Below are 15588 nucleotides of genomic sequence, written 5' to 3'. Positions count from 1 at the left end.
TGATAGGATTGTCTGGCCTCTTTGAGCTAACATTGTAACTTTGACTAGACAGGACCACATGTTTCTTGAAGTTCTTGGGAAACTGTCCAAGTCTAGCCAAGCCACCTGTCCAGTTAGTTGTCCTCACTGCTTCTCCAAAGTGACCCATGACCTTGGCTCAGCCACAGTACTAAGGAGAGCAATACCCCAGTCCTGGAGCAGCCATCTCAATTCGGAAGCCTTCCCAGTCCGTCCTTGGTAATGGACAGGCAGTTAGGCAACTTGTAGACTGGGTACTTTATTGGCAAGGACAGTGAGGCAGAGGGGGTTGGGCAGTTGCACTCAGGTAGAATGGGTGGCCTGCAAGTCGTAGTGCTCCAGGCCAGCTACTAGGGAGCCAGCCAGCTTGACGGTGGCCACCCACGGTGGCTCACTCAGGTGGTTGGTGGGTGTACTCAGCCTGGGGAGATGAATTGACAGGGTCTGTCTTGTGTTGTTTCTGTGGCTTCACTTCACTTCCCCCTGAAGGCTGTCCTGTCCTAGGTTCCCAAGGGCATTCAGGGGCAGAGGTACATCCATGTAGAATGGGAAGGAGTAAGCCCCCAATGGAGGTTTTGTCTATAGCCAGGCCTGGCAACAAAATCCAGGGGCTTAGTATAGTAGCAGAGGTGGCAAAGAGGCCAAAGGAGTGGGTGGGAGGGTTGTCACAGGGTATGGGCGCTGGGAGTTTCAGTGGGATCAGGCAAGTTGGGGGCTTATTAATCCTTGTTTCCTTTCCCCATCACTGATAAACCATCTTTACTGCCCTCAGGGATGGGGTCAAGGCAGTGATTAGGGTCAGACCAACAGGAAGGCTACAGATAATAAAGACCAAGGTTCAGTTTGGCATCCAGAATACCAAGAGGTTGGGCCAGGGCTCCTGGGGCTCAGCTAACTTGTGGGTCAGTCTATGGTCAAGACGCCAGAGCGTGTAATCTTATTCCATCCAGGGTAGGGTTAGGGTTAGGGGTTAGGGTTAGGGTTAAATGGGTGCAGGACTTGTGCCCCCTCCTTCCCACTCCCCAATCTCCCTCACCAGGCAGATACGTTGCGTGGCAGCCGACGGTGACGACGTTGATGGCGGCAGTAGCACTTGCAGGGACAGGAATTAAGCACTTCAAAAGGCGGCCAGTGCCTTGCTGTTCCCTTGTTAGAGGCCCCAGCTGTGGAGGTTCCGTTGCTACCACCGCCACCCCCTCCACTGCTGCTGTCAGTCACCGGAGCCATATTCGGTTCTCGAGGGCCGTCTCCAGAAGTCCCTTCACGGATAACACCCCGGGCCACTCGGGAACCTTTGTTCCTGCGTGTACGAATCTTGGGCTGGGGCATTGGCGGTGACAGCTCAGCAGTGGTGGTTGCTGAAACTTGGGATGTGACTGGGGCTGCAGCTGGGACCTGGTCGGCAGCTGCAGTTGGGGATAAAGTGGAGGGAGTGGTAGGAGCCAAGGCTGACTCTAAGTGGCCAGGACCTGGGGTAGGGGGACGGGCCACCAGGATCGGCGTCCTCGGGAGCGCTGGTGGCTGTGGTGTGGGTGGTGGCGCCGGTGGTGGCGTGGCTGGTGGCGTGGGCGGTGGTGGCGGCAGAGGAGGTATCTGTTGCGGACTTGGAGGCACTGGAGGAACAGGCTCGCCATTGTTTGGCGCTGGGAAGATGAACATGGGTGGTGCCAACAAGGCAGGTGTGGGCCTTCGCGGCCCTGAAGATGGATGTGTCTGACCTGACCTTGGTGGAGGGGATCCCCAAGGCCCTGAGAGCGTGGTCGTGCGCCGTCGGGGTGCCCCAATCCCCCCAACAGCCCCATTGAATCTGAAGTGCCGTTCAGTGCCATCAGGAGGGCTCACCCAGTCGAATTTGGGCTTTGAGCCTGGGAAGGTGGTGTAAGGGGGTGGCGGTAGAGCCCGGGCAAGAGGAGCAGGCACCGAAGGGGGACCAGAACACCCTTCACCATCTCCGTCACCACCCTCGGTTTCCTGAGCTGCACGAGGGGCCTCTCCCAAGGGACGAGTGGCTCCAGGAGGGACCTCTCCTAAGGGACGAGTGGCTCCAGGAGGTTGGGACCCTTGCTTCAGGACCTCAGCATAGGAGATGGCCCCAGAAGAAGCAAACAGTCCTCCGCCACCACCGGCCCCGGGTGAGGCTTTGGCTGCTAAGGGGCCCGAGGCTGATGTGGGGGACAAATGGGGCCCCGACTTGAAGGTGACTTTACACAGCAGACTCAGGCCAGACTCGGAAGTAGTGGGCCGAGCCATTTCGCCCTCTCCGGCTTGGGGAGGTACCCCTCCGTGGGCTCCCCCGGCCGCTTGACCTTCGCTGCTGTGTCTGACCTGACTTTCTGTGGGGCTTGTGGCCGACGAGGCCAGAGTGATTCTGCGGCTCGGGGGCTGCGGGTCGCAAGTCGACGGTGCTGGCGGTAGTTGTTTCCGAGGTTCCAGGGGCGTCGGAGGTGGGGCTGGGGCCCTCAGGACCGGGTCTTTTTCGGTCAGTTGCCGGGGCAGCGGTGGCAGCGGGCGGAGGCTCGGAGGGTCACCCTGACCACGATGGCTTGCCTCCAGAAGACCGCGGATCCGAGGCACTGAAGTACCCGTGGGTTTTCGCCACTTAGATGGCGCGGGCAGCAGGGTCCCCACGGGGGGCGGGGGTGGTGTGGAGACCGCCGCCGCAGCCGCCTCCTCTGGAGGGGGTGTCACTGGCGAGGGCAGTTCTAAGGTCAGGGGCAGGGGCGAGGATGAGGCCTGCTGCTCCGGGGGTATCAGGAGTCCCGGGGGCCCGGAACTGCCAGGGAACCAGACGCCCAGCCCTCGAGCCAGGCGCATGGCAGGGGATGAGGGGGTCACCTCGGGCTCCACCAGAGGCGTCCTGCGGGAGTCGGAGGCACGGTCTGAGGCCTGCTCTTTTCGGGAACCCCCGCCCGCGGATGGCTCCGACTGCACGTTCCCCATTTTTGAAGAAGGTCGGGGACTGTGGTTAAAAAAACTTCCACCAGTCAGTCGGCGGGTTCTGCGGGAACTCCACGGCTCAGGCTGTTCTTGGACTGCCCCTGTCTGCATTGGTCTGCCCTGTCCTCCAATATTTTCTCAGCCCCTGGCTCTTAAGTCTTCAGTTCTCCGATTCGCCATGGTCACGCCCCCTTCCCCCATGGTCTCAAGGCTGCGGTTCTTACTCTTTGAACCTAACTTTTTAATGTACAAAGGCGCCAACCCTGATCCCTTGGCTGCTTAGATCACATCCCTAACACTTTTGCCACTCCCGGGATCTCCAGGCTTCAAGAGTCAGTCTCGCCAGCCTCTCTGTTGAAAGTTTCAAACCACACGGGTAATGATGGTTATGCCCAGTAGCCAACAATGAATTCACGCTTCTCAACACTAGTCTAACCAGGCCCCGCCCCATTCTCTAGTCTCGCTCCTGATTGTCAAGAATCCAGCCGTATCCTCGCCCTTCACCGCCCCGGATCAGGTCCGTCTCAGTCTAATACCTGGGACTGTGGTCTAATTAGTTCCCTAGACCTTCAGTCCTAACCCTCCGATCACCCACCGTCTCTCTCTGTCGATCATTTGGATCCCTCCCTCTTCTTAGCCAGCAACAAATCCTCAAGCCTCTTAAACTTTTCCCGCTTGGCGTTTGTGACAGCTCTTAACTTAGGCTCCACCCCTTTCCTCAAGCTCCGCCTCTTAAGTGGACCCCACTCACCGACTCCTCCAGCCGACCAAAGATCAGATCACTGCCCCCGTGGGCCCAAGGCAGGGCGGGGAACGGCCGTAGCAGAAAATAACCGAAAAGAACGGAAGGGCGGGTGAAGGCAAGTGGGCGAGACAGCGAGGACGACCCCCGAGATCTAGGCCCCGCCCCGAGCTCGAGGCCCCGCCCCCTGGGAGCCAGTTTGAGCGCAGCCTTTCAAACCAGGATCACCCTTAGAAAAATACGGAAACCTCTTCATAGTGGGTAGGCAGGCTCCTTCTCATTAAGCCCCACCCCTTTATAATGCCACACCCCTCTCAAGCTCCTCCCCGGACCCCGCCCATGGCAAACACTTGCTACGTAGCTCCTCCTTTTGGGCCTCTTATTTGACCTGTCACTAAGGAAATTTATGTCCAAGCTCCGCCTTGCTAAATCCAGGCAGCATCTCTTTCTAAGACCCTGTCTTCCCTGGGATGGCTCAGAAGGTCCACCCGCCCGCCCCTTCCGTGACGCACCCTCTCAGTTCCTTCAGCGTCCAAACCTCCTCCTTACTCAGGCTCCCAGGCCCCTCCCCTTCTCGAACCCTGCCAGGCATCCCGCCCCTCCCATTCAGAACCCTGACCGTGGACCACCTTCTCTCTAGAACCCTGGGACCATGGTCTATTTCTGTTCCCTTCTCATATCATCAGGGACCAACCTTTCAGATAAGTGGAAAAGTGGGGATTCCCTTCTGGGTCCCGAGAAAATGGGGGCTATAGGAGATGTTCGTTGTAGCCCTAGCCGGGCTCTAGGACCCAGCGGGCATGTACGCCCGCCTTGCTTCTACCCCTCCCCCAAGCCGCCCCCTCCCCCACACACATCTTCCAGGTTCCCCCTCCCTCCCCCCTCGCCCCGGCTCCCGGTGCCCGTCTCCAGCGCCGCCGGAGCCAGTGAGGGAGCGGGAGAGAACAGGAGGAGGAGGAGGAGGAGGAGGAGGAGGAGGCCGCGTCGCCGCCGCTCGGAGCCCGGCCGGAGCCTCCCAGGCAGGTGCCCAGAGTGGCGAGGGGGCGGGGGGCTGACGAGACCGCCTGCCAGGGTGAGGGGGCAGCCTGGATCGCATCTGTAACCCTCTGCCCACCCTTGCACCCCGCGGATACAAGCTGAGAGAACAAGAGGGGTGGGGGCACCAAACTACGAGGTAGCCTTTGGGGTGCCAATCTGCATTTGGGGGTCCTGGACTTCTTCCGAGGATGCCCCATTCACAAAATTCTGTCGTGGACCCTCGCCATTGAGCAACTCTGATGACTACTGTCCCCGGGAAAATAGATGTGTGGGAGCATAGGACACCCCAAGACCTCAGTGCCCTCTCTCAGCTAGGCCTTTGGAGGGGACCCCTGCCCTCTTTCCCCGCTTCACCTGTTGTTGGGGGAGGCGGGCGGACAAAGGAAGCAGTATCACGTGACTGCTCATTCACAAAATCCCATCCCATTGAGAAAAGGGGGCTGGGGGCGCTGTGGCCGCCCCTTCCCCTCCTGAACGGCTGGGGAAACCCGACATCCTGCAGGTGGGGGAGGGGGCTAGAACTCGTTGCCTGGGCTCATAAGGTTGGGACTTCGGGGTCCATGAGCCTGGGACAGTGGGGCTGAATGGTAATCCTGTTTGCTGGGCGGAGGGCTGCATCCCCCTAAACTGGGGGCGGGGTAAAATGTTTCTGAAGGATGGGGGGGGTGAGGGGATGGATCATTATCTCCCCTCCCATCTCTCTTCCTTGGCTTCCCTCAACTGAGACCAACAGGAGCAGCCTTGATTTTTGTGAATGAAATGCTCCTTGCATCTTTTCGGTCGCCGGTTGCTGGCTTTCTCTGCCTCCATCTCCTTCTCGGCCTCTCTTTCTGGCCATTTCTGGTTCTCTCTCTGCTCCCTGCCCATCTCCTGGTTGCTGGGTGACTCAGTGAGCTTTGCATCCGGTCTCATTCATAAATCCGGGAAGGGGGGGGGGAAGCCAGGTTTCTCACCCAGTTAGTGGCCTGGGTGACTTGGGTGCGGAGGCAGTGTTGGGGGTACTGAAGCTGAGTTGATGGGTCCAGAGAAAATATAGATGCGCAGGAATCCAGCTGTGAGAGGGGACAATGGGTGGGGCTATGGGTTTGTGATGAGAGGGAAGGAGACTGGGGTTGAGGGGGATGAGCTGTAGGGGGAAGGGAAGTGGCAAACCCAGGCTAAGGGGGTGGAGATGGGGGAAGATGCTGAAGAGGTGGGGATGGCGAGAAAAGGTAGATACGAAAAAGGATGGTGGGCAAGATGTCACTAAGAAGAAAGAAGCCATGATAGAAGAAAGTGGGCAAGGGGTGGGAGTACTGGTGGCTTGAGGGTGAGGTCAATCCAGAGGGAAGGGGTAAAAGAGAAGGGCAGGATTGGGGAGAACGCTCCAACCGGGAGCAAGATTTGAGTTCACGGCCTGTGTTGTTTCTGTCCTCCCCACCTCCTTCAGGTACATGGTGCGGGTCCGAGCCGTGGTGATGGCCCGAGATGACTCCAGTGGGGGCTGGCTGCCTGTGGGGGGCGGGGGCCTCAGCCAGGTGAGCGTATGTCGGGTCCGAGGGGCCAGGCCCGAGGGGGGGGCCAGCCAGGGGCACTACGTCATCCACGGGGAGCGGCTTCGGGACCAGAAAGTGAGCCACCCTGGGGTGTGGGAGTGGGATGAGCCCTGGGGAAGGAGGGATGGGGCTGGGGAGTGGGTGGCAAGGAAAGGTCACGCTGTCCCTCTGCCACTGGGACTCAAAGTGGGCCATGGGATGGAGTTTGGAATAAATAATCTGGTTTGTGAATTAAGAGCTGGGATTTGGGGGTGGGGTGAAGGATTAGGAAGCCCCTGTCCTCTGCTTCTCTGGTTGTTCAATCAGTTATTTCAGTAATGGCCTCCCTGCCCTATTCGTTTGTGCCCCTCCTCTAACCCTGGTCCGTTCCACAACGACCCAGCTCACACCCAACTCCCATCATGTCCCCTTTCTGTTCAGAATCCTCCTCTGGCTCCATCTTATTCACAGATGCTCACCAGGAGACAGCAACCAAGTGGCCCTTGTCTGCCCTAAGTATCTGGAGGCGTTTGTGGGGTCTGCTTAGAAGTGTTGAATGTAGTTGACAGTCCTATGTCACATGCTTCTAATCCCTACACTAGGGATGTTATAGCAGAAGGATAGGATTATGAAGGTCGGGGGGCCAGCCTGGGCTAGGTAGTGAGAACTTATCTAAAACAAAAAACTTGGGGAAGGGATACATCTCAAAGCAGGGCATCAGGAACAGTGGAGAGGAAGGGTTGATATCAGACAAGGACATGGAGGGAACACAAGGGGTGGTCAGCATCCAGTGGACTGTTTAGAGGGTAACTATCTCTGGGTAAGTTTTCCAGGAATTATTGAGGCACCAGAAAGGAACTGGTTGTAATATTTTGATGTGTTCAGTACAGTGTAAGTAATGCTTTTTCTTCAATCAAAAGAGGCATCGTTGGGGTATGAGAAAGTTAGGGTTTGGTTTTTTTTTAAACATTTAATAAGATTTGAGGTTTCTTTTTGGACATCAGGGGAAGAAATCAGATAGGCATAGAAATGAAAGGATTGAAGGAATATTGTAGAGTCAGAGCTACATCTCCTAAAATTAGGGTATATTGGTGTTTAGGTACCGCTGGTGTTGGGATGCTGGAGTGTACAGGGCGAGTAGGGTTAGCTGACCTCACCCCTTCCTGCCCCCCAGACCACCTTGGAGTGTACCCTGAGGCCAGGTTTGGTTTACAACAAAGTGAACCCCATCTTCCACCATTGGAGCTTGGGGGACTGCAAGTTTGGGCTGACGTTTCAGAGTCCTGCAGAAGCAGATGAGTTCCAGAAGAGCCTGCTGGCTGCGCTGGCTGCACTGAGCCGAGGTCAGTGGCCCAGGCGCACAACCAGGCTTGGGGACAGAACGGGAGAATCTGGGATCTGGAGACTCATTTCTTCCTTTCTCCCTGCCCTAGGCTCGCTGACTCCCTCCTCCTCGTCGTCCTCCTCCTCCCCTTCCCAGGACACTGCAGAGACCCCCTGCCCTCTGACGGTGAGTCTTGGGATCCCACCCCCATGGGAGGGCAGAGGGTTGGTTCTAGTCTATAAATATTCCTGAATACTTGCTGTGTAGTCTGCAGAAGGCTGCATGCTAGGAACAGAAAACGGGGCCCATATGGATAATGCCAGTTCAGCCGTGGTTGTGCTAGTTTTCCTATACTTGTATATCCATCTATCAATTTATCTTCTGAGATAGGGTCTAATGTAGCCCAGGCCAACCTCAAGCTCAATATGAATCTGATGATAATCTTGATTTCAGTCCTCATGAATGCTGGAATTACTGGTGTGTTACCATGTGTGGCTTCCTGTTTTGCCATGATCCATACATCTTGTTCAAGTGCTAAAAAGCACACATAACAGGCAGTGTTTTAGGCACCAGGGATATATAAGTAAGCAAAAACAAGCTTCCTTTTTTCTTGGTGCTTTAGAGAAAAAGACAAAATATAAAAAGAAATAAATGTTAAAATAAATATACAGACAACTGAATTACTAATTCCTTTTGTTTTGGTTTTTCTGAGACAAGAGTTTTTCTGTGTAGCCCTGGCTGTCCTGGAACCTGCTCTGTAGACCAGGCTGGCCTCAAACTCAGAGCTCTGCCTCCCAAGTGCTGGGATTAAAGGCGTGCACCAACACCACCCTTCTATGAATGGATAATTCTATCTTCTACTTATTGTTCAAGCTGCAGACTTGCAAATTTGGAGTCATCTTTGACTCCATTGTTCATTTGTTTATTTGTTGTTTTTTTTTATTTTGTTTTTTTGGGACAGGGCCTTACTACACAGCCCAGGTCATGTGACCCAGGGATAGATGATGTGGGATCTTAAATCTTATATGCTACTGCAAGGGCGTGTTTCTTTTTCTTTTTCTTTTTTTTTTAAAATTATTTATTTATTTATTATATGTAATTACACTGCAGCTGTCTTCAGACACACAAGAGAGCATCAGATCTCATTACGGATGGTTGTAAACCATCATGTGGTTGCTGGGATTTGAACTCATGACCTTCAGAAGAGCAGTTGGTGCTCTTAACCACAGAGCCATCTCTCCAGCCCAAGGGCGTGTTTCTTTACCTTGAGTGATGTTGCCTTAGAGGGCATTGAGTGAGGAGAGGGTGTGGTGGCAGCTAACCATCAGTAGAACCCCCTGGCTCTGTTGGAGAAACTGATGCTAGTCAGGGGAGGGGCCGACGATGAGAAACTAATAGGTTTGTTAGGAGATAAAGTTAGCCTGGATCTCATGATCCTTCCATCTCAGTCTCCCAAGAGTGGGGTTATAGGTACATCACCACGCTGGGCTGATTCTTGTTTTTTCCTGCTTCCCATAGAATCTGTCACAATATTGGTTCTGCTTTCTTTTTCAAAAAAATTTTTTTATATGTTTATGAGTGCTTTGCAGACACACAGACACACACACACACAGTGGGGTCTGGGGGTGCATTGCCAAGGGGACTATTATCAATGGCGGAGTCTGATCATACCCTTTCCCCATTCAGAACCTTCCCGTGGCACATCTGGGCCTGGGCTGGTCTGCCCTTCACCTTTTTGTCACACCAGAGTCCTCCTCACTATCATTGCAACAGGGTTGGTGTATTCCTGCCCTGGGACCCTTATGTCCAGAACACATCTTCAGGTCTGACATGATCTCTTCTTGGGGGTTTTATACAAATATCTTGTTGGTGACTTCACTGAGCAACCTATTTAAGATTGCATTCTCAGGCCAGGATGTGACTTGCTTAGTGAAATGCTCGCCTAACATGCACAGAGCGCTGGTTTTGATTCCCCAGCTGGCATCTGTAATCCCAGCACTAGGGAGGTGGGGTCAGGAGGATGGAAATTCAAGGTCATCCTTGGGCTATGTTACAAATTTTAAGCCAGCTTGGAATATATAAAACATTTTCTCCAGGTAGACACACACCTTTATATCTCAGCACTTGGGAGGCAGAAGCAGGCGGCAGGAGGATTTCTGTGGGTTTGAGGCCAGCCTGGTCTACATCCAGGACTACATAGAAAAACCCTGTCTCAATGAACAAACGAAACCATTGCACGCCACCACCACTCCCCAGTTACAATCGCCAATGTCCCTTATTTGATTCTAACCCTCCCCCTTCTAAGACAGTTTTCTTTCCTTTTTTAAAAAACTAATCATTACTTTTTATTTTTATCTGCGTGCCTGTATGCATGAGGGTATTGGATTACCTACAACTGCCATGTGGTTGCTGGGGATTGAATCTGGGTCCTCTGGGAGAGCCTTCCATGCTCTTAACGTCTGTGCCCTCTCTCTAGCCCTCTAAGACAGTTTTCTTACCTGTTAGTCTCCTGCCCTGTCTCTGTGCTAGCATGTCAGCTCCCATAGGCCACGGATCTTTTGCTAGTACCTTGCTCCACCTCCACTCCCTAAAACAATGCCCAGTACATGGTGAATGCTAGGCAGATGGGCCAAGTACACTGAATTGAGTGATAATAAATGAGGCACAGAATATCCAGATGCATTTGGGGAGTTTATGAGAATACTGAGATCAACAAAACTAGTTCCTTGGGTCAAAGAGAGTCTCAAGGTCATGAGGGGTGGAGGTGGCCCTCCAGCAGTCACACACAGTTCCTGTGTATGGGACTCTTCTGGCATGCTGGTGGTCAGTGGATCTAGACTGGAGGCTGGGAGCAGATGAGGTAGGTTACAGGAAGGGAACAGAGGCCCAGGAAGTGAGGTTCAGCGAAGTGCGAGGCCTGTTCTGGGTGGAAGAAAGGTGTCCAGGCAGGCAAACTATCCTTTTGAGCTGTAGTGGAAACGAAGCTGCAATGTACTGGCGGGCCAAGGAAGTGTGCTTTTGGGAAGGAAGGTATAGTGTATAGTGGATGGCCCATCCAGTAGCTTGGTGTTCTATTAGGAGTCTAGTAAAAACGGTGCCCATATCCAGAGGTCCGGGTGGCACACACTTATAATCCCAGCTGCTCTTGAGTTTGAGGCCTGGCCTAAGTGAGCAAGGGTGGTGAGTTTGGCGTGGTGGAATACGCCAGTGAAGGGCTGGGGGAGTGGCTAAATGGTAGATGTTTACCCAGAATCCACTAGCAAGGGGCTAGGATAGGCACGGCTGTTGCCTAGAGACTGTATCGTGGCTCAGCTGTAGATGGCGCTGTAAGAGACAGTGTCGTCACATCCTTAAGAATAAATACTACGATGACCCCCATTTTAAGAGCAGATACTTGGGCTCTTAGGTGAGCTCACTTGTCCACACAACCAGTCAGTGGCAGAGCAAAGGTTTGAGCCCTGATCTCCTGGCTGCAGAGCACTTGTTCTGCATAGAAGGGAGGTCTATGTAAGGGTATCTTTCTTTGGTTGGGGAACTCCCCTGCACTGAGGTCTCACCAATCTCCCTCAGTCCCATGTGGACAGCGACTCCTCCTCCAGTCACAGCCGCCAGGAGACTCCTCCCACAGCTCCCATTGCCACCGTGGAGTCAGCAGCTGCCTTCCCACCGGCCACGCCCCCACAAAGGCGCCGCTCCTCCGCTCAGGTACGACCTCCTCTGCCCTCCCACCCCTCAGCAGTAAACCTGAATAGATTTGGACAGCTCCCTGAGCTGTCTGTGATAAGGCACACAGATTCCGGGAGATGGCCAGCCTGACTGAGCTGAAGGTGGTAGTGGAATAGAAAGGGCCTGGGTTTGGGGCAATAGAGTGCTTGCCTAGCAAGTGGGAAGGTGCTGGAGGCGCTGGGTCAGGAACAAAGACTCCCGGACTCCCGAGAGCTGGTAGGGATTTCCAAGTGTCTCTAGCTCTCTGGGAGATTTGAGGGCTGCCTAGTTTTTGCAGGAACTTGGGGATGGCATGGACAGGTTTTCTAGTATGTTAAAAGACGCTGGTACTATGGGAGGACTGTTTACTTGAGCCGGGCGTGGCGGCACACGCCTTTAATCCCAGCACTTGGGAGGCAGAGACAGACGGATTTCTGAGTTCGAGGCCAGCCTGGTCTACAAAGTGAGTTCCAGGATAGCCAGGGCTACACAGAGAAACCCTGTCTCGAAAAGACTGTTTACTTTATCCTGAAGGAGGGACTTAGGGTTGAGTGTGACCCATCTGGAAAATCTTAAGCCACAAGGTCCTTAAAGTGTGTGTTTGCTGCCTACCTTGTTCTGTCTCTGCGGGCATGAGGAACCCCCAGGTCAAGGGAACACAGTCCCTTCTGACTGATGCCTTCTGTTTGCATTCTGGGATTTTGGGTCTTCCGAACCTGGGTAGCTTATGGGTATTGAGTAAGTTGCAAATGTCCTTAACCAGACCTCCTTGTCCCTTGGCTCTGCAGAGCTACCCTCCGCTTCTACCGTTCACTGGGATTCCTGAACCTTCAGAGTCTTTAGCTGGGGCAGGGAGCCAGGGCTGGGGCAGCCGCGGCTATGAGGACTACCGGCGACCTGGACCACCACCTCCACCTCTTGCCCTGTCTACCTGCGTTGTGCGCTTTGCCAAGACTGGTGCGTTGAGGGGTGCAGCCCTGGGTCCTCCAGTGTCACTCCCTGCCCCTCTCACAGAGGCTGCACCCCCAGCACCCCCTGCTCGTCCACCTCCGGGCCCAGGCCCCACCCCTGCTCCAGCCAAAGCCTCCCCAGAGGCCGAGGAGGCTGCGCGCTGTGTGCACTGCCGAGCACTCTTCCGCCGCCGGGCAGATGGGCGTGGTGGTCGCTGCGCAGAGGCCCCAGACCCAGGTCGCCTGCTAGTGCGCAGGCTCAGCTGCCTGTGGTGTGCCGAGAGCTTGCTGTACCACTGCCTGTCAGACGCCGAGGGTGACTTCTCGGACCCATGTGCTTGTGAGCCAGGCCACCCGCGCCCTGCTGCGCGCTGGGCTGCCCTGGCTGCTCTGTCTCTGGCAGTGCCCTGTCTCTGTTGTTATGCGCCCCTTCGCGCCTGTCACTGGGTTGCAGCGCGTTGTGGCTGTGCGGGCTGTGGGGGTCGCCACGAGGAGGCTGCACGGTGAGGATTGTTGGGCTGGTTTGGAAATCGGTCTGAAGACCCAAAAATTGAAGGTCCAGGACCCTGAACAGCATACGAACCTAAAACCCAAACTTAGGTATATCTGGAACATGAATGGATTTGAGAGATCCCAGATCTGGTACCTGGAACCCAAACTGAGGACTGAGATCCCTAGACCCGGCTTCATCAGGGTGTCTGTCCACCCGAAGTCCTGAATTCTGGATTCTCCATACCGTTTCCCATTGAGAAGACTTAGGGTATTTTCAAACATTGCATCTCAAGGGGCCCAGGAGCTCACATCCCTGAGACTCAGGGATCTTGGACCCTGACTCTGTCTAAATGCCCAACCCAGACTTCAGGTCATACTTGACATTGTAAACACTCATATTACAGCCCCCAAACTAGTCAAGAGTTACTAAAACTTGACCCTATATCAAATGACTTAGACCTTGAGAACAGAGGACCCAGAATCACCAGAAAATGGTCCCTGAATTTTCACCTGAGACCTGGTATCTGCACATTTAGATGCTCTTATAGCCTCAGGATGGTTTGGAATCACCAGATGCTGGCCTGAACTCTCCACTCCTGAGAGTCCACAGACATTGCCATTAGTTCATGTGCAAGTGACCCGCAAATTCCCTAGCACCCCAGATTTAAAATGTATTAGCTCCTTAGATATTCTCACACATGAGGTATTTTCTGACCAAAATTACTTGGGAGATCCTTTTCAGAGCTCAGCAAGGTCTGGATATCAGATTCCAAGATGCTGGGGGTGGGGGGGCGGGGGGGGAGCGGAGGCAGGGACCAAACACCTACTCCTCAAGCCAGCCGTGAGAATTTGGGTCTTAGATGCCTGGTACCCTTAAATGTCTGGCTGAAGGGCCACCTCTACTTTGAGCCCAACACACTGGTTTGTAGAGATTAGCAAACCTTCCAGTTTCCCTTAGGCCTGAATTTTAAAATATTCTGGAAACATCAGCTTTCTTCTGTCTATACTCCCCTTCTATCACGTTGGGTGGGAGCCTGGAACTTAGAAGATGTGGTGGTCATGGTAACCCTAGACTCTCAGCCCTAGAGTAAATCCAAAGTGCTTTATGAGCCCTGGATCTAAGACCCCAAGATGTCACTGGGCCCCGGGTGTGGGAGTCAAGCTCCCACAATCTTGGGATTGGTTTTGGCCTGACACCCTGATTCCCTTCAGACCAGAGACATTCAGCAACAAGATGCCCCAGTATTTCAGCACCTTTAAGCCCCAGGTGTTCTTGAGTCCAAAGTACTTCCAGACTAATGAAGCCCCTATTTCCTCACTACCTGATTTGCCCGTCTCCCATGTCCTGCTATCCAGAGGCCCATAAAACTGGAATGCCCAGACTCCCATTCCTCGCCCCCTTTATCCTAGAGCAGGGTACTTAAGCCCGTGTAGACCCAGATCCCTGGAATCTGGGACCACCTAGCGGTTTCCCTTTCCCCTCTCTAGGGCCTGGCTTTGCCACAGAAGGTTGTACACACAGCTCAGCAGAGGCAGGCAGCTGCGGGGATCAAGCAGAGACAGCAGAAGAAGGCCTGCCCTTTGCACACCTGTACTTCCGGAGCCAGTAATTGCTCCCCAGAAGCCCCACCCCAACCCTGCAGATTTCCCACACTATAACCCCTAGTACATTCAGGTCCCTCCCCTGTGAACCTCTTCCATCTCAGTTGGGAATTGCTCTGAAAAGCTCAGTATTGTTCTGTAGTGCTTTCCCCTGGAGAAGAGAGGTGCCACAGCCTCTTTCCCTAAGTAGAGACACTAGGATCAGGTGTCCTGGATAGGAGAACTAAGGTTTCAGAGCCAACGTCTTGATGGTTCATGGGCTTAGGACCTACATCTGGCCCTAAGTACCTGGGAATGTACACTTGAATCATTCAATACCCAGACTTGGGTGGCCTTGTGGGGATTCAAGGGACGAATATTTGTGTCACTTCCTTTAAATTATTAACTATTTATTGTATCCGGAACCTGTGATTCAGCTCCCCCAAGCAGATCCTGGGATGGGTGAGAGAACATGGGGAGAGGGGGTGTCCCTCCCATCCCCATTCTGCCCAGCTCTCATCAATGTCAGACCCACCAGAGCTGAGGGCGGAGGGACTGGGGTCTGGGACAGCCTGGGTCCCCATCCTCTCTTTGTGCCTCAGTCTCCCCCCTTCCATGGTAAGCGGGGGAAGCTCCATTCTTAACCTACCTCGTTTTGGGAAGGGGTGGGGAGGGGGACCAGAGTGCTGTATGGTGCTGTGAGATCTTTGGATTAAGCAGTGGGGACTTGGGGAAGGTTCCCTAGTCCCCCATCTCCAGTACCCCCCTCTCCCAGGTCCCCCAGCCCTGTTCCTTGTCGATACCCACCTCTGATCCATGATTACCTTTCATTGCCCCCATATCTGGGGTGCATGGAGGACTGAACCCTGGGAGCCAGGAAGACCTCAGATCCTAGAGCTCCCGAGCCCAATATTCCAGCTGCTTGTCCCCCAGACTTTGGGGGAGGTACGCCAACATTTATCTTCCTGATCTTGATTCCAAGCCAGTCTGTGACCTTGTTAGTGTCAGAGCAGGCTGTTGTGGAGTGAGGATGGGGGCCAAAAACCTGGTCTTGTCATTGGGGGAGGGAGGGGACTTGAGATCTGCTCCAAGAAATGTCTGCGACTGTGTCTCAGCCTGGTCTTTATTCGTGTTGGTGCGCCCTGTCCCCTTGTTTACCCGAAGGGCTTGGCTTTACTCCTCGTCCCCCTACATTCTTCAGTCCCTGAGCTAGTCGTCTGGCTGGTTTATATGTTCAGTCAAGTACATTAAGCCCCTAATGTGTCAAGCCCCATTGTGACTGGCAGT

General features: G+C 54.2%; 2 protein-coding genes across 6 annotated transcripts; one reads left to right on the top strand and one right to left on the bottom strand.

Annotated features, from left to right (window-relative positions):
- Positions 1-249: 249 nt before the first annotated feature.
- Positions 250-3939, bottom strand: Ggn (gametogenetin). 5 transcript variants are annotated; one of them, XM_021218093.1, is made up of 4 exons: positions 3551-3570; positions 2041-2977; positions 1055-2007; positions 322-439 (listed from the first exon to the last, which is right to left on the bottom strand). In XM_021218093.1, exons 1-4 carry the CDS (start codon positions 3568-3570, stop codon positions 322-324), a joined length of 2028 nt encoding a protein of 675 aa, XP_021073752.1. The 5 variants fall into 5 exon arrangements, with proteins under 5 accessions (XP_021073766.1, XP_021073759.1, XP_029402897.1 ...); XM_021218107.2 differs by lacking the exon at positions 3551-3570 and adding an exon at positions 3707-3939 and having other exon boundaries at positions 250-439; positions 1055-2977; XM_021218100.1 differs by lacking the exon at positions 3551-3570 and adding an exon at positions 3707-3939 and having other exon boundaries at positions 262-439; positions 1055-3306.
- Positions 3940-4702: 763 nt separating this feature from the next.
- On the top strand, positions 4703-15410 carry Spred3 (sprouty related EVH1 domain containing 3). Its single transcript, XM_021204406.1, has 6 exons — positions 4703-4720; positions 6165-6345; positions 7424-7592; positions 7683-7759; positions 11144-11278; positions 12067-15410. Exons 2-6 carry the CDS (start codon positions 6169-6171, stop codon positions 12733-12735), a joined length of 1227 nt encoding a protein of 408 aa, XP_021060065.1. The 5' UTR covers positions 4703-4720; positions 6165-6168; the 3' UTR covers positions 12736-15410.
- The last annotated feature ends 178 nt before the right edge of the window (positions 15411-15588 follow it).

The sequence above is a fragment of the Mus pahari genome, chromosome 1 (genome assembly GCF_900095145.1).
Source record: "Mus pahari chromosome 1, PAHARI_EIJ_v1.1, whole genome shotgun sequence".
NCBI lineage: Eukaryota > Metazoa > Chordata > Mammalia > Rodentia > Muridae > Mus > Mus pahari.
The sequence above is the reverse complement of the archived record's forward strand: the minus strand, read 5'-3'. Positions and strand labels throughout refer to the sequence as shown.

Bases quoted from the DNA above. Each gene is read 5' to 3' on its own strand.
- Ggn (XM_021218100.1), bottom strand. From the start codon at position 3,066: ATGCAGACAGGGGCAGTCCAAGAACAGCCTGAGCCGTGGAGTTCCCGC. The intron at 440-1,054 runs GTGAGGGAGATT...TCATCTCCCCAG, and splicing joins CCACGCAACGTATCTGCCTG to GCTGAGTACACCCACCAACC.
- Spred3 (XM_021204406.1), top strand. From the start codon at position 6,169: ATGGTGCGGGTCCGAGCCGTGGTGATGGCCCGAGATGACTCCAGTGGG. The intron at 7,760-11,143 runs GTGAGTCTTGGG...AATCTCCCTCAG, and splicing joins AGACCCCCTGCCCTCTGACG to TCCCATGTGGACAGCGACTC. The intron at 11,279-12,066 runs GTACGACCTCCT...TTGGCTCTGCAG, and splicing joins GGCGCCGCTCCTCCGCTCAG to AGCTACCCTCCGCTTCTACC.